The sequence below is a fragment of the Petromyzon marinus genome, unplaced genomic scaffold (genome assembly GCF_048934315.1).
Source record: "Petromyzon marinus isolate PM22_M1 ecotype Great Lakes invasive population unplaced genomic scaffold, UKy_Petmar_22M1.pri1.0 PM_G_Scaffold_72, whole genome shotgun sequence".
Lineage (NCBI taxonomy): Eukaryota > Metazoa > Chordata > Hyperoartia > Petromyzontiformes > Petromyzontidae > Petromyzon > Petromyzon marinus.
In genome coordinates, this window is record NW_027423027.1 from 942,140 (window position 1) to 968,895 (window position 26,756).

General features: G+C 52.8%; 1 protein-coding gene and 1 long non-coding RNA gene across 4 annotated transcripts in view; one reads left to right on the top strand and one right to left on the bottom strand.

Annotated features, from left to right (window-relative positions):
- The window catches only part of LOC142920530 (uncharacterized), a 74,436-nt gene extending 57,601 nt beyond the window's left edge, over positions 1–16,835 (bottom strand). The window contains exons 1-3 of one of the 2 annotated variants that reach the window (XM_076062814.1): positions 16,697–16,835; positions 12,809–12,966; positions 2,815–3,273 (exon numbers count right to left, since the gene is read on the bottom strand). In XM_076062814.1, coding sequence (XP_075918929.1) covers positions 2,815–3,272 — 458 coding nt within the window. In that variant the 5' untranslated portion in view covers position 3,273; positions 12,809–12,966; positions 16,697–16,835. The remainder of the gene's footprint in view (positions 1–2,814; positions 3,274–12,808; positions 12,967–16,696) is intronic. The other variant, XM_076062813.1, reaches the window with a different exon arrangement.
- A 471-nt stretch (positions 16,836–17,306) lies between these two features.
- Positions 17,307–24,044, top strand: LOC142920531 (uncharacterized). 2 transcript variants are annotated; one of them, XR_012938881.1, is made up of 4 exons: positions 17,307–17,501; positions 20,358–20,489; positions 20,820–21,012; positions 23,431–24,044. It is a non-coding gene; the product is annotated as an uncharacterized LOC142920531 (long non-coding RNA). The 2 variants fall into 2 exon arrangements; XR_012938880.1 differs by lacking the exon at positions 23,431–24,044 and having other exon boundaries at positions 17,308–17,501; positions 20,820–21,174.
- The last annotated feature ends 2,712 nt before the right edge of the window (positions 24,045–26,756 follow it).

Here is a 26,756-nt window from a genome sequence, read left to right on the forward strand (position 1 = left end):
ACATCCACAGAGGCAACTACATCAGCTCAATAACAACGGCAGGAGGCTGCTAGATCTTTGTGCAGCCCATGGGCTTGTAATTACCAACACACTGTTCCGGCATCGGCGCATCCACACAACATCATGGATGCATGCCGGGTCCAAGCAAGAACATCTGCTGGTCTACATCGTGACAGAACAGCGAATGCGAGCCCATGTCCTTGACACCAGGACCTACCGTGGAGCTGATCTGCCCTCTGACCATCGACTAGTCATCTGTAAGATGCGCCTGCCATTCTTCCACTCCGGTGGTTGGTGTACACCCAGGACCCCATTCCAACCTAAAATGGCCTGGTCTCAGTTATCTGATGAAAGTTGCAAGCGAGAAATTCATCATCGCTTGCGGCTGGGGTTGGCATCGACCCCCACTCCTCCTGATATCGAGGGTAAATGGGCGAGGTTTAGGACTGTGGGTCATGCAGCTGCAATGGCTGCTTTAGGTACGCGGTCCAGACCTCCCCAGAGACCCTGGCTGACAGAAGAGGTGTTCAGGCTGGCTGAGAAAAAGCGACAGGCCCACTCTCATCGGCTATAGCATCCCACGTCGGAGTATGAAGAGGCTTACCGCAGCCTTCGCTCGGAGGTTCGGAGAACCGTGAGGCAAGGACGGGTGGTGGTCGCGGGTTGCTGAGGAAATGTAGTCTGCCTCAGTGGCCCGCGATCACAAATAGCTCTTTAATTCCATCAAAAAGTAACCTGCAGCGCCTCACCTATTACCATCATTAGAGGAAAGAACAGTGATCCAATCTCCGACCCCAGGAACAGGTTTGCAGATTTGCTGAGCATTTCTGTGAGGTCCTGGGGGAGGGGAAATCCCTCAGCCAGGAAAACAACGTGGCACAAAATGGGGATGACCCTGCTGAGTCTGCGGTACCTCAAAAATTGGAGGAGGAAGTCACCCCCTGGGAGTGGCTGGCTGAAGTGCCATTTGTTGAGGAAGTACTGAGGGCGATCCAGAGTCTGAGACCAGGAAAGGCACCAGGCAGAGATGATCTCCCAAGCGAAATCCTGCGGGAGGGTGGTGTCTGTGCACAGACTGCCCTACATGACATCATAACAGTCTGGACCACTGGATGGGTTTTGCAGGATTTGAAGAATGCCCTGGTGGTCCCCCTCTTTAAGAAGGGGGACTGCACATACTGTAACAACTACAGGGGCATCTCACTCCCCAGTGTGCCGGGAAAGGTCCTGGCAAGGATTATTCAACATCACCTTGCTAGGCACGCTGAGGAGAGGCTTGCGGAGCCCCAATGCGGTTTCAGCAAAGGGCAGTCCTGCACAGATGCCATATTTTCTGTCCGTCTGCTACAGCAGAGGTGTAGGGAATTCCAACAAGACCTACATCTCTGCTTTATTGACCTTGTCAAGGCCTATGATACCATCAGTAGGCCTGGGCTCTGGGTCGTTCTTCGTGCTTTCGGAGTCCCTGACCCTCTGCTCACAATCATTAAGGACCTTCATGATGGTGAGCGGGCCCGGGTAAAACTACGTGGCCGGGAGTCAGAGCCATTCCCTGTACACCTTGGGGTGCGACAGGGATGTCCTCTGGCTCCCACATGATTTAACATCCATTTTGACCACGTAGTTCTTGAAGCCCTTCAATAGCTATACCAGAGGAATTTCCATTTGGTACAAATACAATGGGAGGCTGATCGATGCCCGGGTGCGGTAAAGGGATTGCTCCCTATTGCTCAACCATGTTATGTATGCCGATGATCTGGTAATTGCTGCTCACTCAGAGGAGGAGTTGGAGGCGCTGCTGCTGAACCTGGAGTGTGCCACTAAGAGGTGGAGCCTTACCATCAGCCCCACCAAAACTAAGCACCTGCCTGGGTATTTTGTACCATTGGACACTCCATCCCCACAACTCCCAATTGGTGATAGGGCAGTTGTGGAGAGAGTGGAGAGTTTCCCATACCTTGGCAGTGTGCTCATGACCGGTTCTGGTTTAACAGCAGAGGTCTCACTCCGAATCACTCGAGCAGCAATATCTTTTCATTGGTTGCGTAACGCTGTGTGGAAGCTACCTGGTCTATCACTCCGCACAAAGCTTCAGGTCTTCTCAGCCACGGTCATTCCCTCCCTTCTCTACGCTTGCGAAACGTGGACACCCCTAATGGAACATCTTCGCCGGTTAGAAACATTTAGGCTGGCCTGCCTACGATCCTTCCTGGGTTTAACCAGGCTGGATTGTGTGAGAAGCTCACAAATCCTTGAAAGATCTGGGCAGGGTCCCATCGGTGAGCTCCTCCGGCAGGCAAGGCTGCGATGGCTGGGTCATGTAGCCCGCCTGCCCAGCCACCGCATACCCAAACAGCTTTTGTTCGGCCGGATCGAGGGGGATAAACAGGCGCGGCACGGGCTAGAGAAGAGATGGAGTGATGTGGTACAGGAGGACGTGGAGCTTAGTGGACTTGCCGATGACTGGTACCAGCGGTGTCAAGATCGGCCTCCGTGGAGGAGGCTCGTGAAGGATGCTACTGGGCAGTTGGAGGCAGTCGCCCTCCAACAACAACGGAGGGCGGAGGAGCGATGCTCAGAACAACGAGCGGAGCGCCGGGTGGCTAAAGCACAGCAGGTTGGCACAGTAGGGGGCACAGGTGGTGCATCAGCCAGTCATCTCAGTCAACCCGTGGCACCTGGGTCTGCCCCGTGACCTCCTGCCAGCGGGTGTTCGACACTTCATGTGGCTTCAAGGTGCACATGGCCTGGCACAAGCGTATGTGTGTATGTATATATATATGTGTGTATATAAATGTGTATGTGTATGTGTACCTTTGTTTCTCCAGCCCCAGGTGAGGGAGGGACACTCCACGGCTGCCCCTCCCCCTGTGGCTCCGCTGACGCTTGATGCCGGCGTGGGAGGAGGAGGCCCCCACCTCCTCACTGTCGCCCTTCTCATCATCCACCTCATCATCAACCTTCTCATCATCCACCTCCTCCTCCCCATCCTTCTCATCCTTCTCCTCCCCACCCTTCTCATCCTCCTCCTCCGCACCCTTCTCATCCTCCACCTCCTCGCTCTTCTCCTCCATCATTACCGCCACCTCCACCACCACCACCTCCTCGCCCTTCCTGGCAGCGCCGCCGCCGCCAGCGGCCACGGCACCGCCCTGCCGGTCACCGCCGTCACCGTCACCGCCACCGTCGCCGTCACCGCCGCCGCCGCCGCCCAACATTGCCGTCCGGACACCGCACGGCAACGGCCCGGCACTGCCTCGGTCTGAAGCCATCCTGGAGCCATCAGAGACACGCGGTGAAGACGCCGCCCCTCCTACTCATCCTACTACTCATCATCCTCCTACTACTACTCATCCTACTCATCATCCTCCTCCTCCTCCTCCTCATCCTACTACTACTCATCCTCCTCCTCCTACTACTCATCCTACTACTCATCCTACTACTCATCCTACTACTACTCATCCTCCTCCTCCTCCTCCTCCTACTACTCATCCTACTACTCATCCTCCTACTACTCATCCTACTACTCATCCTACTACTACTCATCCTACTACTACTCATCGTACTACTCATCATCCTCCTCCTCCTCATCCTCCTCCTCATCCTACTACTACTCATCCTACTCATCATCCTCCTCCTACTACTCATCCTACTACTCATCCTACTACTACTCATCCTCCTCCTACTACTCATCCTACTACTACTCATCCTACTACTCATTGTACTACTCATCCTCCTCCTCCTCCTACTACTCATCCTACTACTCATCCTACTCCTACTCATCCTCCTACTACTACTCATCCTACTCATCCTCCTCCTACTACTCATCCTACTACTCATCCTACTACTCATCCTACTACTCATCCTCCTACTCATCCTACTACTCATCCTACTCCTCCTACTCATCCTCCACCTACTCATCCTCCTACTACTCATCCTACTACTCATCCTACTCCTACTCATCCTCCTACTACTACTCATCCTACTCATCCTCCTACTCATCCTACTACTCATCCTCCTCCTACTCATCCTCCTACTACTCCTCCCCCTCCTCCTCCTCCTCCCCCTCATCCTCCTCCTCCTCCCCCTCATCCTCCTACTCATCCTACTCATCCTCCTCCTACTCATCCTCCTACTCATCCTCCTCCTCCTACTCATCCTCCTCCTCCTACTCATCCTCCTCCTCCCCCTCCTCCCCCTCCTCCTCCCCCTCCTCCCCCTCCTCCTCCTCCTCCGTACGATCGCCTGCAACGAGACCCTTGGGGTGCGAGCCGCCGGTAACATTGCGGGGTTGGTGGGGGGCCAAGTGGTGAGCGCCCGGACCCCCCTGGACCCCCTTTGTCTCCCCGGCGAGCGGTGCGGCGTGACCCCCGCCCCCCCCGCATGGAGCCCCTCGACACCCCGCGGGGGTCAAGGTCACCGTGACCTTGACCCCCGCGGGGAGCGGCGAGCGAGGAGTCGGTCCTGGGCCTCCCCCTGGGGTCGACTCAGGCTAAAACTAAAATAGAGACACCGGGGGGCGCCGTGGCGAAGTTGGCGGCCGGGGGGAGACAAAGGCGGCCGGGCAGGGGGGCGGCGCCTTTGGCCCCCTTCGTAAGCGCCGCTGCTGCTGCTCGCCACTAGCGGCACTCGCTCCGACAGCCTCCAAGGCTACGTGGGGGATCTTTGTGTTTGTGTTTGACTCTAAAATCTCATTCATGGACTACTCACACAGAGACCCACAGACTACTCACACAGAGACCCATAGACTCACCACACAGAGACCCATAGACTCACCACACAGAGACCCATAGACTACTCACACAGAGACCCATAGACTACTCACACAGAGACTCATAGACTACTCACACAGAGACCCATAGACTACTCACACAGAGACCCATAGACTACTCACACAGAGACTCATAGACTACTCACACAGAGACCCATAGACTACTCAGACAGAGACCCATAGACTCACCACACAGAGATCCATAGACTCACCACACAGAGACCCATAGACTCACCACATAGAGACCCATAGACTCACCACACAGAGACCCATAGACTCACCACGCAGAGACCCATAGACTACTCACACAGAGACCCACAGACTACTCACACAGAGACCCATAGACTCACCGCACAGAGACCCATAGACTCACCACACAGAGACCCATAGACTACTCACACAGAGACCCACAGACTACTCACACAGAGACCCATAGACTCACCACACAGAGACCCATAGACTCGTCACACAGAGACCCATAGACTCACCACACAGAGACCCATAGACTCACCACACAGACACCCATAGACTCACCACACAGAGACCCATAGACTCACCACACAGAGACCCCTAGACTACTCACACAGACACCCATAGACTACTCACACAGAGACCCATAGACTACTCACACAGAGACCCATAGACTACTCACACAGAGACCCATAGACTCACCACACAGAGACCCATAGACTACTCACACAGAGACCCATAGACTCACCACACAGAGACCCATAGACTACTCACACAGAGACCCATAGACTACTCACACAGCGACCCATAGACTCACCACACAGAGACCCATAGACTCACCACACAGAGACCCACAGACTACTCACACAGAGACCCATAGACTCATCACACAGAGACCCATAGACTCACCACACAGAGACCCATAGACTCATCACACAGAGACCCACAGACTACTCACACAGAGACCCACAGACTCATCACACAGAGACCCATAGACTCACCACACAGAGACCCATAGACTCACCACACAGAGACCCATAGACTCATCACACAGAGACCCATAGACTACTCACACAGAGACCCATAGACTCACCACACAGAGACCCATAGACTCAACACACAGAGATCCACAGACTCACACAGAGACTATTAGACTCACACAGAGACCCATAGACTCATCACACAGACACCCATAGACTACTCACACAGAGACACATAGACTACTCACACAGATACCCATAGACTCACACAAAGACCCATAGACTACTCACACAAAGTCCCAAAAACTCACACAGAGACCCATAGACTACTCACACAGAGATCCACAGACTCACACAGAGACCCATAGACTACTCACACAGAGACCCAGACTCACACAGAGACCCATAGACTCACACAAAGACCCATAGACTACTCACACAAAGACCCATAAACTCACACAGAGACCCACTGACTCACACAGAGACCCACAGACTACTCACACAGAGAAAATTAGACTCACACAGAGACCCATAGACTACTCACACAGAGACCCACAGACTACTCACACAGAGACCCATAGACTACTCACACAGAGACCCATAGACTACTCACACAGATACCCATAGACTCACACAAAGACCCATAGACTACTCACACAAAGTCCCAAAACTCACACAGAGACCCATAGACTACTCACACAGAGATCCACAGACTCACACAGAGACCCATAGACTACTCACACAGAGACCCAGACTCACACAGAGACCCATAGACTCACACAAAGACCCATAGACTACTCACACAAAGACCCATAAACTCACACAGAGACCCACTGACTCACACAGAGACCCACAGACTACTCACACAGAGAAAATTAGACTCACACAGAGACCCATAGACTACTCACACAGAGACCCACAGACTACTCACACAGAGACCCATAGACTACTCACACAGAGACCCATAGACTACTCACACAGAGACCCATAGACTACTCACACAGAGACCCATAGACTACGCACACAGAGACCCATAGACTCACCACACAGAGATCCACAGACTCACACAGAGACCCATAGACTACGCACACAGAGATCCACAGACTCACACAGAGACCCACTGACTCGCATAGAGACCCATTGACTCACACAGAGACCCATAGACTACTCACACAAAGATCCACAGACTCACACAGAGAAAATTAGACTCACACAGATACCCGTAGACTCACACAAAGACCCATAGACTACTCACACCAAGTCCCATAAACTCACACAGAGACCCATAGACTACTCACACAGAGATCCAAAGACTCACACAGAGATTATTAGACTCACACAGAGAAAATTAGACTCACACAGAGAAAATTAGACTCACACAGAGACCCATTGACTCGCATAGAGACCCATAGACTCACACAAAGACCCATAGACTACTCACACAGAGACCCATAGACTACTCACACAGAGATCCACAGACTCGCACAGAGAAAATTAGACTCACACAGAGACCCACTGACTCACACAGAGACCCATTGACTAACACAGATACCCATAGACTCACACAAAGACCCATAGACTAATGACACAAAGTCCCATAAACTCACACAGAGACCCATAGACTACTCACACAGAGACCCATAAACTCACACAGAGACCCATAGACTACTCACACAAAGACCCATAAACTCACACAGAGACCCATAGACTACTCACACAAAGACCCATAGACTACTCACACAGAGACCCACTGACTCACACAAAGACCCATAGACTACTCACACAAAGTCCCAAAAACTCACACAGAGACCCATAGACTACTCACACAGAGATCCACAGACTCACACAGAGACCCATAGACTCACCACACAGAGACCAATAGACTACTCACACAGAGACCCATAGAACTACTCACTACAGAGACTCATAGACTACTCACAGAGACCCATAGACTACTCACACAGAGACCCATAGACTACTCACACAGAGACCCATAGACTCACCACACAGAGATCCATAGACTCACCACACAGAGACCCATAGACTCACCACATAGAGACCCATAGACTCACCACACAGAGACCCATAGACTCACCACGCAGAGACCCATAGACTACTCACACAGAGACCCACAGACTACTCACACAGAGACCCATAGACTCACCACACAGAGACCCATAGACTCACCACACAGAGACCCATAGACTACTCACACAGAGACCCACAGACTACTCACACAGAGACCCATAGACTCACCACACAGAGACCCATAGACTCGTCACACAGAGACCCATAGACTCACCACACAGAGACCCATAGACTCACCACACAGACACCCATAGACTCACCACACAGAGACCCATAGACTCACCACACAGAGACCCCTAGACTACTCACACAGACACCCATAGACTACTCACACAGAGACTCATAGACTACTCACACAGAGACCCATAGACTACTCACACAGAGACCCATAGACTGACCACACAGAGACCCATAGACTACTCACACAGAGACCCATAGACTCACCACACAGAGACCCATAGACTACTCACACAGAGACCCATAGACTCACCACACAGAGACCCATAGACTACTCACACAGAGACCCATAGACTACTCACACAGAGACCCATAGACTACTCACACAGAGACCCATAGACTACTCACACAGAGACCCATAGACTACGCACACAGAGACCCATAGACTCACCACACAGAGACCCATAGACTACTCACACAGAGACCCATAGACTCACCACACAGAGACCCATAGACTACTCACACAGAGACCCATAGACTACTCACACAGAGACCCATAGACTACTCACACAGAGACCCATAGACTACTCACACAGAGACCCATAGACTACGCACACAGAGACCCATAGACTCACCACACAGAGATCCACAGACTCACACAGAGACCCATAGACTACGCACACAGAGATCCACAGACTCACACAGAGACCCACTGACTCGCATAGAGACCCATTGACTCACACAGAGACCCATAGACTACTCACACAAAGATCCACAGACTCACACAGAGAAAATTAGACTCACACAGATACCCGTAGACTCACACAAAGACCCATAGACTACTCACACCAAGTCCCATAAACTCACACAGAGACCCATAGACTACTCACACAGAGATCCAAAGACTCACACAGAGATTATTAGACTCACACAGAGAAAATTAGACTCACACAGAGAAAATTAGACTCACACAGAGACCCATTGACTCGCATAGAGACCCATAGACTCACACAAAGACCCATAGACTACTCACACAGAGACCCATAGACTACTCACACAGAGATCCACAGACTCGCACATAGAAAATTAGACTCACACAGAGACCCACTGACTCACACAGAGACCCATTGACTAACACAGATACCCATAGACTCACACAAAGACCCATAGACTAATGACACAAAGTCCCATAAACTCACACAGAGACCCATAGACTACTCACACAGAGACCCATAAACTCACACAGAGACCCATAGACTACTCACACAAAGACCCATAAACTCACACAGAGACCCATAGACTACTCACACAAAGACCCATAGACTACTCACACAGAGACCCACTGACTCACACAAAGACCCATAGACTACTCACACAAAGTCCCAAAAACTCACACAGAGACCCATAGACTACTCACACAGAGATCCACAGACTCACACAGAGACCCATAGACTCACCACACAGAGACCAATAGACTACTCACACAGAGACCCATAGACTACTCACACAGAGACTCATAGACTACTCACACAGAGACCCATAGACTACTCACACAGAGACCCATAGACTACTCACACAGAGACCCATAGACTCACCACACAGAGATCCATAGACTCACCACACAGAGACCCATAGACTCACCACATAGAGACCCATAGACTCACCACACAGAGACCCATAGACTCACCACGCAGAGACCCATAGACTACTCACACAGAGACCCACAGACTACTCACACAGAGACCCATAGACTCACCACACAGAGACCCATAGACTCACCACACAGAGACCCATAGACTACTCACACAGAGACCCACAGACTACTCACACAGAGACCCATAGACTCACCACACAGAGACCCATAGACTCGTCACACAGAGACCCATAGACTCACCACACAGAGACCCATAGACTCACCACACAGAGACCCATAGACTCACCACACAGACACCCATAGACTCACCACACAGAGACCCATAGACTCACCACACAGAGACCCCTAGACTACTCACACAGACACCCATAGACTACTCACACAGAGACTCATAGACTACTCACACAGAGACCCATAGACTACTCACACAGAGACCCATAGACTCACCACACAGAGACCCATAGACTACTCACACAGAGACCCATAGACTCACCACACAGAGACCCATAGACTACTCACACAGAGACCCATAGACTACTCACACAGAGACCCATAGACTCACCACACAGAGACCCATAGACTCACCACACAGAGACCCACAGACTACTCACACAGAGACCCATAGACTCATCACACAGAGACCCATAGACTCACCACACAGAGACCCATAGACTCATCACACAGAGACCCACAGACTACTCACACAGAGACCCACAGACTCATCACACAGAGACCCATAGACTCACCACACAGAGACCCATAGACTCACCACACAGAGACCCATAGACTCATCACACAGAGACCCATAGACTACTCACACAGAGACCCATAGACTCACCACACAGAGACCCATAGACTCACCACACAGAGATCCACAGACTCACACAGAGACTATTAGACTCACACAGAGACCCATAGACTCATCACACAGACACCCATAGACTACTCACACAGAGACCCATAGACTACTCACACAGATACCCATAGACTCACACAAAGACCCATAGACTACTCACACAAAGTCCCAAAAACTCACACAGAGACCCATAGACTACTCACACAGAGATCCACAGACTCACACAGAGACCCATAGACTACTCACACAGAGACCCAGACTCACACAGAGACCCATAGACTCACACAAAGACCCATAGACTACTCACACAAAGACCCATAAACTCACACAGAGACCCACTGACTCACACAGAGACCCACAGACTACTCACACAGAGAAAATTAGACTCACACAGAGACCCATAGACTACTCACACAGAGACCCACAGACTACTCACACAGAGACCCATAGACTACTCACACAGAGACCCATAGACTACTCACACAGAGACCCATAGACTACTCACACAGAGACCCATAGACTACACACACAGAGACCCATAGACTCACCACACAGAGATCCACAGACTCACACAGAGACCCATAGACTACGCACACAGAGATCCACAGACTCACACAGAGACCCACTGACTCGCATAGAGACCCATTGACTCACACAGAGACCCATAGACTACTCACACAAAGATCCACAGACTCACACAGAGAAAATTAGACTCACACAGATACCCGTAGACTCACACAAAGACCCATAGACTACTCACACAAAGTCCCATAAACTCACACAGAGACCCATAGACTACTCACACAGAGACCCAGACTCACACAGAGACCCATAGACTCACACAAAGACCCATAGACTACTCACACAAAGACCCATAAACTCACACAGAGACCCACTGACTCACACAGAGACCCACAGACTACTCACACAGAGAAAATTAGACTCACACAGAGACCCATAGACTACTCACACAGAGACCCACAGACTACTCACACAGAGACCCATAGACTACTCACACAGAGACCCATAGACTACTCACACAGAGACCCATAGACTACTCACACAGAGACCCATAGACTACACACACAGAGACCCATAGACTCACCACACAGAGATCCACAGACTCACACAGAGACCCATAGACTACGCACACAGAGATCCACAGACTCACACAGAGACCCACTGACTCGCATAGAGACTCATTGACTCACACAGAGACCCATAGACTACTCACACAAAGATCCACAGACTCACACAGAGAAAATTAGACTCACACAGATACCCGTAGACTCACACAAAGACCCATAGACTACTCACACAAAGTCCCATAAACTCACACAGAGACCCATAGACTACTCACACAGAGATCCACAGACTCACACAGAGATTATTAGACTCACACAGAGAAAATTAGACTCACACAGAGAAAATTAGACTCACACAGAGACCCATTGACTCGCATAGAGACCCATAGACTCACACAAAGACCCATAGACTAATGACACAAAGTCCCATAAACTCACACAGAGACCCATAGACTACTCACACAGAGACCCATAAACTCACACAGAGACCCATAGACTACTCACACAAAGACCCATAAACTCACACAGAGACCCATAGACTACTCACACAAAGACCCATAGACTACTCACACAGAGACCCACTGACTCACACAAAGACCCATAGACTACTCACACAAAGTCCCAAAAACTCACACAGAGACCCATAGACTACTCACACAGAGATCCACAGACTCACACAGAGACCCATAGACTACTCACACAGAGACCCAGACTCACACAGAGACCCACAGACTCACACAGAGACCCACTGACTCACACAGAGACCCACTGACTCGCATAGAGACCCATAGACTCACACAAAGACCCATAGACTACTCACACAAAGACCCATAAACTCACACAGAGACCCACTGACTCACACAGAGACCCACAGACTACTCACACAGAGAAAATTAGACTCACACAGAGACCCATAGACTACTCATACAGAGACCCACAGACTACTCACACAGAGACCCATTGACTCACACAGAGACCCACAGACTACTCACACAGAGAAAATTAGACTCACACAGAGACCCATAGACTACTCACACAGAGACCCATTGACTCACACAAAGACCCATAGACTACTCACACAAAGACCCATAGACTACTCACACAAAGTCCCATAAACTCACACAGAGACCCATAGACTACTCACACAGAGACCCATAGACTACTCACACAGAGACCCATAGACTCACACAGAGACCCACAGACTCACATAGAGACCCAGTGACTCACACAGAGACCCGTAGAGTATCTTCTTTGGTTCTTTCGGTATTAAAGTCACCACCACCACGTAGAATGAGAATGATAAAATAATAAAATAAAACACAATAAAATTCTTACGACGTTTCGGCCACGACACAAGCGGCCTTCTTCAGGTGAAAGGAACAAACCTGTCGGGACGACAGAGCTTCAATTAATGACGGAGCTTCAATAATGAAGCCCTTAGCACAGACTGACGTTGTGACACGTGGTGCACGTGGTGTCTGTGTGTGTGTCTGTGTGTCTGTGTGTGTCTGTGTGTGTGTGTCTGTGTGTCTGTGTGTGTGTCTGTGTGTGTGTCTGTCTGTGTGTGTGTCTGTGTGTGTGTGTCTGTCTGTGTGTGTGTCTGTGTGTGTGTGTCTGTCTGTGTGTGTGTCTGTGTGTGTGTGTGTCTGTGTGTCTGTGTGTGTGTGTCTGTCTGTGTGTGTCTGTCTGTGTGTGTGTCTGTGTGTGTGTCTGTGTGTGTATGTGTGTGTGTCTGTGTGTGTGTGTGTGTGTGTCTGTCTGTGTGTGTGTCTGTGTCTGTGTGTGTGTCTGTGTGTGTGTGTCTGTGTGTGTATGTGTGTGTGTCTGTGTGTGTGTGTGTCTGTGTGTGTGTCTGTCTGTATGTGTGTCTGTCTGTGTGTGTGTCTGTGTGTGTGTGTGTCTGTGTGTGTCTGTGTGTGTGTCTGTCTGTGTGTGTGTCTGTCTGTGTGTCTGTGTGTGTCTGTGTGTGTGTCTGTGTGTGTGTGTCTGTGTGTCTGTCTGTGTGTCTGTGTGTATGTGTCTGTCTGTGTGTCTGTGTCTGTGTGTGTGTCTGTGTGTCTGTCTGTGTGTCTGTGTGTATGTGTCTGTCTGTGTGTCTGTGTGTGTGTCTGTGTGTGTGTGTCTGTGTGTCTGTGTATGTGACTGTGTGTGTGTGACTGTGTGTGTACTGTGTGTGGGGAGCGATAGTGTAGCGGTTAGCGCTACGCTGCGCTATGAACCTGGCGACCCGGGTTCGATTCCCGCTCACGGCCAACACCAGTGACGATTATCTGAACCGGTCCCGGGCCTCCCCTAGGTCGACTCAGCCTCAAATGAGTACCTGGTGCGGTGTGTAAACATCGCGACTGGGGAGACAAAGGCGGTCGGGCGTGGTGCTGGCCACCCACCCCCTCGTGTACCGTTCCGGCCTTCATAGGTGCTCGCTAACAGCACTTGCCCCTACAGTCTGTTAAGGCTATATGGGGGATCTTTGTCTTTGTTTGTGTGTCTGTGTGTGTGTCTGTGTGTCTGTGTATGTGTGAAGAGCGGTGGGACAGCGGTCAGTGCGCGCGCGCAATTAATTAATTATTAATTATTGATCTATTCGGCCGCCGTTGGCTTGTTGACACAAGGGCTTAGTAGGAGTTTTTAATTAACTCTGAGCAGCCGTCAGTCAAACCATTACGTCATCCGCGCGGTTAAAGCGCGAGTGGGGGGATGACGTCATTGACCCTCCCCCCCCCAAATGGCGGGTGGGGGGGAGGGCATCGGCCCCCACCTAATGGGGAGTGGGCGAGTGGGGCATTAGCCCCCACTCACTCACCCATCCACTCACCCCCTCACTCACCCCCTCACCAACCCCCTCACTCACCCCTCACCAACCCCCCCACTCACTCACCCATCCACTCACTCACCCCCTCACTAAACCCCCTCACTCACCCACCCCCTCACTCACTCACCCCCTCACCAACCCCCTCACTCACTCACTCACCCCCTCACTCACCCCCTCACTCACCCCCTCACCAACCCCCTCACTCACCCCCTCACTCACTCACCCCCTCACTAAACCCCTCACTCACCCACCCCCTCACTCACTCACCCCCTCACCCACCCCCTCACCAACCCCCTCACTCACTCACCCCTTCACCAACCCCCTCACTCACCCCCTCACTCACCCCCTCACCAACCCCCTCACTCACCCCCTCACTCACCCCCTCACCAACCCCCTCACTCACTCACCCCCTCATCCCCTCACTCACCCCCTCACCAACCCCCTCACTCACTCACCCCCTCACCAACCCCCTCACTCACCTACCCCCTCACCCACTCACCCCCTCACTCATCCCCTCACCAACCCCCTCACTCACCCCCTCACTCACCCCCTCACCCACCCCCTCACTCACCCCCTCACCAACCCCTCACTCACCCCCTCACTCACTCACCCCTCACTCACTCACCCCTTCACCAACCCCCTCACCCCCTCACTCACCCCCTCACCAATCCCCTCACTCACTCACCCCCTCACCAACCCCCTTACTCACCCCCTCACTCACCCACCCCTCACTCACCCCCTCACTCACCCCCTCACCAATCCCCTCACTCACTCACCCCCTCACCAACCCCCTTACTCACCCCTCACTCACCCACCCCTCACTCACCCCCTCACTCACCCCCTCACCAATCCCCTCACTCACCCCCTCACCAACCCCCTTACTCACCCCCTCACTCACCCACCCCTCACTCACCCCCTCACTCACCCCCTCACCAATCCCCTCACTCACTCACCCCCTCACCAACCCCCTCACTCACCCCCTCACCAACCCCCTCAGTCACCCCCTCACTCACTCACCCATCCACTCACCCCCTCACTCACCCCCTCACCAACCCCCTCACTCACCCCTCACCAACCCCCCCACTCACTCACCCATCCACTCACTCACCCCCTCACTAAACCCCCTCACTCACCCACCCCCTCACTCACTCACCCCCTCACCAACCCCCTCACTCACTCACTCACCCCCTCACTCACCCCCTCACCAACCCCCTCACTCACCCCCTCACTCACTCACCCCCTCACTAAACCCCTCACTCACCCACCCCCTCACTCACTCACCCCCTCACCCACCCCCTCACTCACCCCCTCACCAACCCCCTCACTCACTCACCCCTTCACCAACTCCCTCACTCACCCCCTCACTCACCCCCTCACCAACCCCCTCACTCACCCCCTCACTCACCCCCTCACCAACCCCCTCACTCACTCACCCCCTCATCCCCTCACTCACCCCCTCACCAACCCCCTCACTCACTCACCCCCTCACCAACCCCCTCACTCACCTACCCCCTCACCTACTCACCCCCTCATTCATCCCCTCACCAACCCCCTCACTCACCCCCTCACTCACCCCCTCACTCACCCCCTCACCCACCCCCTCACTCACCCCCTCACCAACCCCCTCACTCACCCCCTCACTCACTCACCCCCTCACTCACCCCCTCACTCACTCACCCCTTCACCAACCCCCTCACCCCCTCACTCACCCCCTCACCAATCCCCTCACTCACTCACCCCCTCACCAACCGCCTTACTCACCCCCTCACTCACCCACCCCTCACTCACCCCCTCACTCACCCCCTCACCAATCCCCTCACTCACTCACCCCCTCACCAACCCCCTTACTCACCCCCTCACTCACCCCCTCACCAATCCCCTCACTCACTCACCCCCTCACCAACCCCCTTACTCACCCCCTCACTCACCCACCCCTCACTCACCCCCTCACTCACCCCCTCACCAATCCCCTCACTCACTCACCCCCTCACCAACCCCCTCACTCACCCCCTCACCAACCCCCTCAGTCACCCCCTCACTCACTCACCCCCTCACTCACCCCCTCACCAATCCCCTCACTCACTCACCCCCTCACCAACCCCCTCACCAACCCCCTCACTCACCCCCTCACCAACCCCCTCACTCACCCCCTCACCAACCCCCTCAGTCACCCCCTCACTCATCCCCTCACTCACCCCCTCACCAACCCCCTCAGTCACCCCCTCACTCACCCCCTCACTCACCCCCTCACTCACCCCCTCACCCCCTCACTCACCCCCTCACCCCCCCACCCACCCACTCACCGTCGTGGTGTGTTTATACACTAAACAATGTCCTCGTGTGGAGTGAGTGCAGGAGGTCCGACGTTTCGTGCCGCTAACACGGACAGGCGACTGCGCGCGGCTGTGATCACGTGACGCATTCGCAGGGCGGAAGAGTCTTCCGGAAGATGTCCCGCGCCACGCTTGAGACTGGCCGGAAGAGTCTTCCGGAAGATGTCGCGCGCCACGCTTGAGACGGCCGGAAGAGTCTTCCGGAAGATGTCCCGCGCCACTGCTTGAGACGGGCCGGAAGATTCTTCCGGAAGATGTCGCTCACCACGCGTGAGACGGCCGGAAGAGTCTTCCGGAAGATGTTCCGCGCCACGCTTGAGACGGCCGGCAGAGTCTTCCGGAAGATGTCCCGCGCCACGCTTGAGACTGGCCGGAAGAGTCTTCCGGAAGATGTCCCGCGCCACGCGTGAAACAGGCCGGAAGAGTCTTCCGGAAGATGTCCCGCGCCACGCTTGAGACTGGCCGGAAGAGTCTTCCGGAAGATGTCCCGCGCCACGCTTGAGACTGGCCGGAAGAGTCTTCCGGAAGATGTCCCGCGCCACGCTTGAGACGGCCGGAAGAGTCTTCCGGAAGATGTCCCGCGCCATGCTTAAGACGGCCGGAAGAGTCTTCCGGAAGATGTCCCGCGAGTCTTGAAGGGCACGTGACACGTGAGACAATCAACCCGCTGGGAGGTGTAACAGCAACGATAACAACAACAGCAGAAACAACAACAGCAGCAGTAGAGGCGCCGTTCCACGTGTGCACACCCAAGGACAAAGACGCCTCGCTGGGGGTGAGTGTGGGGGCCGAGTGGGTCACCCACGTGGATAGAGCCTGGGGCGGGCCTAGAACTGGTCGGTGACTGTGTGTGTGGTGTGTGTGGTGTGATGTGTGTGGTGTGTGTGTGGTGTGTGTGGTGTGTGTGTGGTGTGTGTGTGACTGTGTGTGTGGTGTGTGTGTGTGGTGTGTGTGTGGTGTGTGTGACTGTGTGTGGTGTGTGTGTGGTGTGTGTGACTGTGTGTGGTGTGTGTGTGTGGTGTGTGTGTAGTGTGTGTGTGTGGTGTGTGTGTGGTGTGTGTGTGGTGTGTGGTGTGTGTGTGATGTGTCTGTGGTGTGTGTGTGATGTGTGTGTGGTGTGTGTGTGTGGTGTGTGTGTGGTGTGTGTGTGACTGTGTGTGTGGTGTGTGTGTGTGTGGTCTGTGTGTGTGGTGTGTGTGTGTGTGGTCTGTGTGTGTGGTGTGTGTGTGGTGTGTGTGTGGTGTCTGTGTGTGTGGTGTGTGTGGTGTGTGTGTGATGTGACTGTGTGTGTGGTGTGTGTGTGGTGTGTGTGTGACTGTGTGTGGTGTGTGACTGTGTGTGGTGTGTGTGTGGTGTGTATGTGTGATGTGTCTGTGGTGTGTGTGTGATGTGTGTGACTGTGTGTGTGGTGTGTGACTGTGTGTGTGGTGTGTGTGACTGTGTGTGTGGCGTGTGACTGTGTGTGTGTGGTGTGTGACTGTGTGTGGTGTGTGTGATGTGTCTGTGGTGTGTGTGACTGTGTGTGGTGTGTGACTGTGTGTGGTGTGTGTGTGATGTGTGACTGTGTATGTGGTGTGTAACTGTGTGTGATGTTTCTGTGGTGTGTGTGGTGTGTGTGGTGTGTGTGATGTGTCTGTGGTGTGTGTGACTGTGTGTGTGTGGTGTGTGACTGTGTGTGTGTGGTGTGTGACTGTGTGTGGTGTGTGTGTGGTGTGTGTCTGACTGTGTGTGGTGTGTGACTGTGTGTGGGTCTGCCCCGTGACCTCCTGCCAGCGGGCATTCGACACTTCACGTGGCCTCAGGGTGCACATAGCCTGGCACAAGCGTCGTGGTGACGTCACCGCCACTTAGTGGCGAATGGCGGTTGTTGTTGTTGTTGTGGTGTGTGACTGTGTGTGTGGTGTGTGTCTGCGTTTTATTGATGGTTTCGCTCGAATAGTTGGTCAACACAGCAGCTGATAATGCAAATGATAGTTATAATTCGCATTTAATAATCCGTGGCTTAGCTGATGTGAGTGGAGTTTGTGTGATCTCCCCCTGTTCTACAGATGAGTGAGTGGAGTTTGTGTGATTCTCCCCCTGTTCTACAGAGTGAGTGGAGTTTGTGTGATCTCCCCCTGTTATACAGAGTGGAGTTTGTGTGATCTCCCCCTGTTCTACAGAGTGAGTGGAGTTTGTGTGATCTCCCCCTGTTCTACAGAGTGAGTGAGTGGAGTTTGTGTGATCTCCCCCTGTTCTACAGAGTGAGTGGAGTTTGTGTGATCTCCCCCTGTTCTACAGAGTGAGTGAGTGGAGTTTGTGTGATCTCCCCCTGTTCTACAGAGTGGAGTTTGTGTGATCTCCCCCTGTTCTACAGAGTGAGTGAGTGGAGTTTGTGTGATCTCCCCCTGTTCTACAGATGAGTGAGTGGAGTTTGTATGATCTCCCCCTGTTCTATAGATGAGTGAATGGAGTTTGTATGATCTCCCCCTGTTCTACAGATGAGTGAGTGGAGTTTGTATGATCTCCCCCTGTTCTACAGATGAGTGAATGGAGTTTGTATGATCTCCCCCTGTTCTACAGATGAGTGAGTGGAGTTTGTGTGATCTACCCCTGTTCTACAGATGAGTGACTGGAGTTTGTGTGATCTCCCCCTGTTCTACAGAGTGAGTGAGTGGAGTTTGTGTGATCTCGCCCTGTTCTGCAGAGTGAGTGAGTGGAGTTTGTGTGATCTCCCCCTGTTCTACAGATGAGTGACTGGAGTTTGTGTGATCTCCCCCTGTTCTACAGATGAGTGAGTGGAGTTTGTGTGATCTCCCCCTGTTCTACAGATGAGTGAGTGGAGTTTGTGTGATCTCCCCCTGGTCTACAGATGAGTGAGTGGAGTTTGTGTGATCTCCCCCTGTTCTACGGATGAGTGAGTAGAGTTTGTGTGATCTCCCCCTGTTCTACAGAGTGAGTGAGTGGAGTTTGTGTGATCTCCCCCTGTTCTACAGAGTGAGTGGAGTTTGTGTGATCTCCCCCTGTTCTACAGATGAGTGAGTGGAGTTTGTGTGATCTCCCCCTGTTCTACAGATGAGTGAGTGGAGTTTGTGTGATCTCCCCCTGTTCTTCAGATGAGTGCGTGGAGTTTGTGTGATCTCCCCCTGTTCTACAGATGAGTGAGTGGAGTTTGTGTGATCTCCCCCTGTTCTGCAGATGAGTGACTGGAGTTTGTGTGATCTCCCCCTGTTCTACAGATGAGTGAGTGGAGATTGTGTGATCTCCCCCTGTTCTACAGATGAGTGGAGTTTGTGTGATCTCCCCCTGTCCTACAGATGAGTGAGTGGAGTTTGTGTGATCTCCCCCTATTCTACAGATGAGTGAGTGGAGTTTGTGTGATCTCCCCCTGTTCTACAGATGAGTGAGTGGAGTTTGTGTGATCTCCCCCTGTTCTACAGAGTGAGTGAATGGAGTTTGTATAATCTCCCCCTGTTCTACAGATTGAGTGAGTGGAGTTTGTATGATCTCACTCTGTTCTACAAAGTGAGTGAGTGAGTGGAGTTTGTGTGATCTCCCCCTGTCCTACAGATGAGTGAGTGGAGTTTGTGTGATCTCCCCCTGTTCTACAGATGAGTGAGTGGAGTTTGTGTGATCTCCCCCTGTTCTACAGATGAGTGAGTGGAGTTTGTGTGGACCATCTTCAGAGTCAGTGGAGGAGGCTCGTGAAGGACGCTGCTACTGGGCAGTTTGAGGCAGTCGCCCTCCTGCAACAACGGAGTGCAGAGGAGCGGCAGCAGGCTCAGTGAGTCGACCCGTGGCACCTGGGTCTGTCCCTTGACCTCCTGCCAGCACCAGGCGTTCGACACTTCACGTGACCTTCAAGTGCACTTATAGCCGTGACTTAGAGCTTTTGTGACTGCAGGAATTCATATTCTTTGGGTCTTACGGTAAGTCACTTATCTACGTGACTTTACCGAAAGATCCAAAGAATATGCACGTAGCCTGCCGCTTGTTGTTGTTGATGGTGCTGACGGAGGTGACGGTGTTGGAGGTGATGGCGTTGGTGACGCTGATGGCGTTGGTGACGGTGTTAGAGGTGATGCTGACGGCGGTGATGGTTGTGACGTTACAGGTTTGCTCCCCGCACGGCCACCGTCGCTCGGGAACGAGGAGAGCGACCGAAGAGCTCCGATGGAGCGGGAAGGGAGAGGAGAGCGAGGAGGGAAAAGAAGTCAGGGCAGAGAGGAGGAGCCTCAAATTACGGAAGAGCAAGAAGGGAGAGATGACGGACATCAAGACGCCCAGAGGGGAGAGCGTGCAGTGAGGTGGGCCGAGGGCAAGAGGGAGGAGCAGAGGCAGGACGCGGACAGGGCCAGGTGGGAGCGAGAGGGGGCCAGAAGGAAAGTCGCGGGAGGGGTGGGTGGAGAGAGACAGGTCGAAGGCAGAGCGAGAGACACAGAGAGGAGAGACAGAGAGAGGAGGGATAGAGAGGCGGGGGAGATGGGGGGGAGAGGCAGGGACGATGGGGGAGGGATGGGGCAAGGCCGGAGAGATCAGAGGGATATACACATAAAAATGCCATTGAGATTATAGATCGAGTCTTATCGGACTTGCCACGTGGGAGATGATGTGAGGGGTACGGAAGGAGGACAAATTTGTAAGGGGTAGATTCACAAAGAGACCCATAGATTAGCATCCTCATCTAGCCACTCACTTGTCCGCTCACCAACTCACCCGGCGACTCACCCACTGACTCATCCACCCATTCACTCATCCACCCACCCACTCACCCAACAACTTACCCACCCACCCACTCACCCAGACACTCAACCACCCATATATCATGTTGGGTATTTTATATCAAATGTTTATTGTTTTGGCCATTAAACGTCAGTGTCGTAGTGGTCGCCCAGCATGAGTTATAATCCTGGACAGCCGGCATCACAAACCCCTCCACCACCACCACCACCGATGTGTTCCTCGTGGAAACAAATCTGAAATTAATTTCGCATTCCTCAGGTCGTGCGAGATTAAATCAAACGGAAGGGCTTCACAGCCGAGGCAAGGTGAAAGGGGTTCACTGCCTCGCGACGCAGTATCGTCCGCTCGCTTTGCTCGTCAATACCGAAGAAACGACGCACGGCCGTGATCTTTTGGAAAGCGTCTGTGGTGTGATCGCAGTCAAAGCAGTCATAATGGGCAGTCGATCGTCAGGACGCACGTGTGGTGGTGGTGGGGTAAAGTGTGGGCACTCTCGCCTATTTCAACAAGCAGATGGATAGCTTGGAAGTGTAGGGCCCAGATGCCCCTCGAGAGGAGCTCACCGCAGCATCTTCTGTTGGAGGTCCGTCCCACCCGGGGGGCCGTGGCACAAGCGACACGTTGCAGAGCTGCGCCTTTGCCTTTGTCTCACGACGCGTTGCAGATGAGCTGTGGCAACTGCGGTGGCTGTCGCACTCAAATTTGAACCCCGTGGGGCCGGAGTTACATTCGTCAGCGCCCCTGTCGCCCCCTGGTGGACGAACCGCGCCTGGCTGCCGTCCGTCCCGAGTTTTGAGGATCTTTCTGAGAGTGTTTGGGTCATTTTTCCTGAATCGTGCGAAATCCGAGCAATTCCGAAATTCCATTCTCGCGCGCGACGGCACCAGCGATGTGCTCAGCAGCTAAATGCCGACGCTGAGGCTTGCTGGTCTTCGCGAGAGGGCTTCAGGAGAGAGGTGGTTTAGTTTTGATATTTCTCCTGCGTTGAAGGGGCGCAGACCACAGCGGTTTACTGTGTGGTCCGTAGTTTAGAGTGCATGGCCACAATAACAAATACACGTCTTCATTTGGTTCCCCATTGAGCTGTGCTTAGGCCGTCTGAGCATAAGTGACGTCTGTGGATGAAAATCGTTTGCTGCACTTGATGATGAACACAAACACTGTTGTGATTTAGATACAGGATAATTTTGAATTTCTCATCTAAACTGCTGCGCGAGGTTTGCGACGCTTTAGGTGCTAAGATAATTAAAACGTCGCCGTACCACCCCCAGACAGATGGGATGGTGGAGCGCCTGAATAGAACTCTGACCTCCATGCTCTGTCAGGCGATTGACGCGGCGCAAACGGACTGGGATTTGCATGTTCCGAGTGTACTAGCTGCATATAGGATGGCCCCTCATACTTCCACGGGATTTTCACCATTTTTTCTCATGTATGGGAGGCAGAATGTACCCCCTGTAGATGCCCAATTGGGTTTGCCACTGGCTAAGGGGAAATCCAAGTTGCCCAGAGCATGTGAAAATTACCCCGCAATGCATTTCCACGGCTCGGGAGGCGGCAAAATTTAACGCCGCCAAAGACGGGCGAAACAACGAACGTATTCTAGATTTGAAGCTTTCGTGACTGCAAGGATCCATACTCTTTGGTTCTATTCGGTAAAGTCACCACGCAGGTAAAAATACATGACTTTACCGAATAGAACCAAAGAGTAATGAACGTATTGCGGGGAAACGGGATCACGTGCTAGCATGGCCCATCGGTGACGGAGCATGGTTACGTTGCCTGCGGGTGCCGGTTGGTTACGTCCCCTAAGCTGCATCAGCCCCCCGGCAAGAGCCCGTGGAAGTGGCCGAGGTTAAGCGGCCGCAGTTTGCGCGTTTCCGGCTGGGTCTTCGCCGTTGGTTCGTCCGTCCGTCTCGGCCGAAGCCGTTTGTCCTGCCACGGATTGCCTCTTCCCCCGTCTCCGAAAATTGGTCCGCCAGCGTCCAGTGCGTCCGGCGAGCCGGGGATGGCGTGTGCGTTCAGACGGCGTGCGTCGGAAGGATCGCGCCGTGCCGCCCGTCGCATCGAAGCCTCGCCGGGACCGAGGGAGGTGGCTGCTGCCGCCGAGCCTTCTGCACCCGTGCCTCCTGCTGCACCCGTGCCTCCTGCTGCACCCGTGCCTCCTGCGTTGCACCCCGTGTGTCTCCGGCCGTTCTCGTGGCACGCGCACCGCCCGAGCAGGGGCGGAAGACCCGTCCCCCGTCAACGGAACTCGGCGTCGCGAACTCGGTCCAAACGCTTGCGATTCTGTTGATTCCTGATTCTGGGTATTTGCTCGGGAATGGCGGAGAGGTTGTGGTTGTTGTTGTTGTTCAGTTCTGGCCGAGGTTAACTCGGTCCAAATGCTTGCGATTCCGTTGATTCCATATTCTGGGTATTGGTCGGGGAATGGCGGAGAGGTTGTGGTTGTTGTTCAGTTCTGTTCTGTTCGTTTTCCTAAGTCTTGTTCCCTTTCGTAAATGTTCCCTTCGCTCCTTGTTCCCTCGTCTTTAGGTGTTGTTCCTGCGGATTGTTCTGCCTTTTTAAGGAAAATAACTGGAGTCCTGCTTTTATAGATATTGTTGTTGTTGTTATCCTGCACATGGGCGCACTTACCTGTTATTTGAGTATTAGCCAGGAAAATTTCGATTTAAACCTTTCGTGACTGTAAGGATTCATCTTCTTTGGTTCTTTCAGTAAAGTCACCGCGTAGAATGAGAATAAAATAATAAAATAAAACAATAAAATTCTCACGACGTTTCGGCCACAACGCAGGTGGCCTTCTTCAGAGCTTCATTATTGAAGCTCCGTCATTTATTGTAGCTCTGTCGTCCCGACAGGTTTGTTCCTTTCACCTGAAGAAGGCCACTTGTGTTGTGGCCGAAACGTCGTGAGAATTTTATTGTTTTATTTTATTATTTTATTCTCATTCTACGTGGTGACTTTACCGAAAGAACCAAACAAGATATTAGCCAGGAAGGCTACATGTTTTTTTATTACGGGGGGGGTGGGGGGGGGTGATGTAATGACATGATGACACCTGTTGGTTAGAAAACGGAAGCACGGGTACAGGCACCGCTAAAGCAACATCCAATCCGAAAGGGAGAGGTATCTAGGCCAAGGGTAAATGGGCGGGGCTCGCCGGGAACCCTCTGGAAGGTTCCGCGATAGGGCGTGGCCAGAGGCGGAGCCTAGCCGCACCTTGCGGCGACAGAAGCGGTGGGCGGAGGAGGACTCGGGGCTCGCGCGTGGAGCCTTGGGTCCCGGGCTGCGTCGCCGCTCGCCGTCGTCTCTCTCCGTCGTGTGGCCGCGCGCGGAAGATCTCCTGCGGGGGTTCCGTCGCCGCCCTTCCCGGCACGCCGCCGGCCAGCGGCGAAGCCGAGAGCGGACGGGTGGAACGGCGCCGCGTGACCGACCGTGCGTGTGGCCGGCGGAGACGCCGCGCTCAGAATGAGAAGATGAGGTTGGCCCGCGCTGTGCCGCGTGTTAATAAAAGAAGCACCCCCTCATTGCGTACGTACGTTGAACTTCTTACGCGCCGTACGTAGCCAACCGTGCTCATCGGAGGTGCTGGGGAAGGACGACAAACTGAACACACAAAGTCGTCAATCCTGATTTGAAGCTTTCGTGACTGCAGGGATCCACGCTCTTTGGTTCTTCCGGTAAAGTGACTGTGAAGACGGTCGCTTGTTGCTGCGATCGGAACGTCGTGATCTATTTTTTTTTTTTTTTTTTTACCGAAAGAACCAAAGGGTACGATAGGTAGTTCCGTAGTCAAATCTTCATTCAAAAGCGCATAGCTCCAGCGACTTAATGAATGTCAGAAGGAAGAGCGTTCCAGACGGCTGCTGGAGCGCATCTGAAAGCGCGCCACGCAGTGGCCGTCAAATCTTGACTTGAAGTCAAGATTGACGGCCGCTCTTTGGGTCTTTCGGTAAAGTCATCACGTGGGTAGGTAGAAAATAAAATAAATTAAATCACGTGATGTTTCGTTAGCAACACGACAAGCGTCCGTCATCAGGTGGGACAGCCACAGCAAGAGACAATTGCTGAAGTGGGCAAAAGGGTTGCCGTGACAAGAGGCTACGTAGGTAAGAGAGGGGGGAGAAGCCAGGGAGGAGAGATAGAGTGAGGGGGGAGGAGCTACTCAACTGACATCCCTACGAGAGAGAGAGGCTCTACCTTGGTAAACAACAACCACCAAAACGACCACCACCACTACAACGATGAGAATTTCTCACCTCGGATTTCAATGCAAGAGCGCAGGTGGCAGCAGGTAGTATGACGTAGTATGACATCACTTCCCCCCGGCTCTCCCACTGAATAAATTATGTTAATGAGGCCGGCCCATATGTGGAGGGATGGGGGCGTGGGCGCTGAACCCGTCGCAATAAACTCGCGACGGCTTTAACGAACACATTATGTTAATGAGCCACCAGTCACTGGGCGTAGCTTTGCCCAAATAAGGATTGCCACTGGAACGATATCGGCGGTGACCCAAGCGGAGGTGACGTCACGCTCAAGAGCGTGGTGGACGGGGGAGGGTTGAATACCTTGGTGACATGACGTCTATTGTTTTTATATATCCTCGTGTTCAACAGAGTTAATAGACTTTACTTCAAACACAAATTTGACACTGTCACACACTGCCATGAGTAAACAGGTGGTGGTGTGACCAGAACCATGCCTGGCCACCTTCATCTGCTCAGCATTAATTCTTCCTCACTCCACCAAGTAATGAATCGAGGATCAATCAACATAGCCGAGGCTATCCGTGTCTCTGTCTCTCTCTCCCCGTGGTGAAGGTGTTCCCCTCCACACATTCAGAGTCAACAGCGGCACGCTTAGCGTCTTTGACCGATAGATACATTGACACATGTATTGTTTGTTCTTTCAGTAAAGTCACGTAGATAGAAAATAAAGATAACATTAAATTTAATAAATAAAGACCACTTGTGTTGCGATCGAAACGTCGTGGGTTTATTGCTTTATTTAAAAAAAAATATTTTTACACGTAGGCTTTCGCGACCAATATTATTCATAATAAAGGTTTTTGGGTTAGATCGCGTTTATTTATAAATGTGTCGTAACCCTCCACCACCCGACATGGCCAATCAGCAAAAAAAGTGTCACGTTGACAAAAGACAAATAATTCACTACTTCAGCCCACCGGTGTGTTGAAGAGTTAATCCACATTTACAGTTTGAGTACGACGTTTCGCTCGTAAATACATCCAGCATCATCATTCTGGCGAATTGCTTGACACTTTTTTTGCTGATTGGCCGTG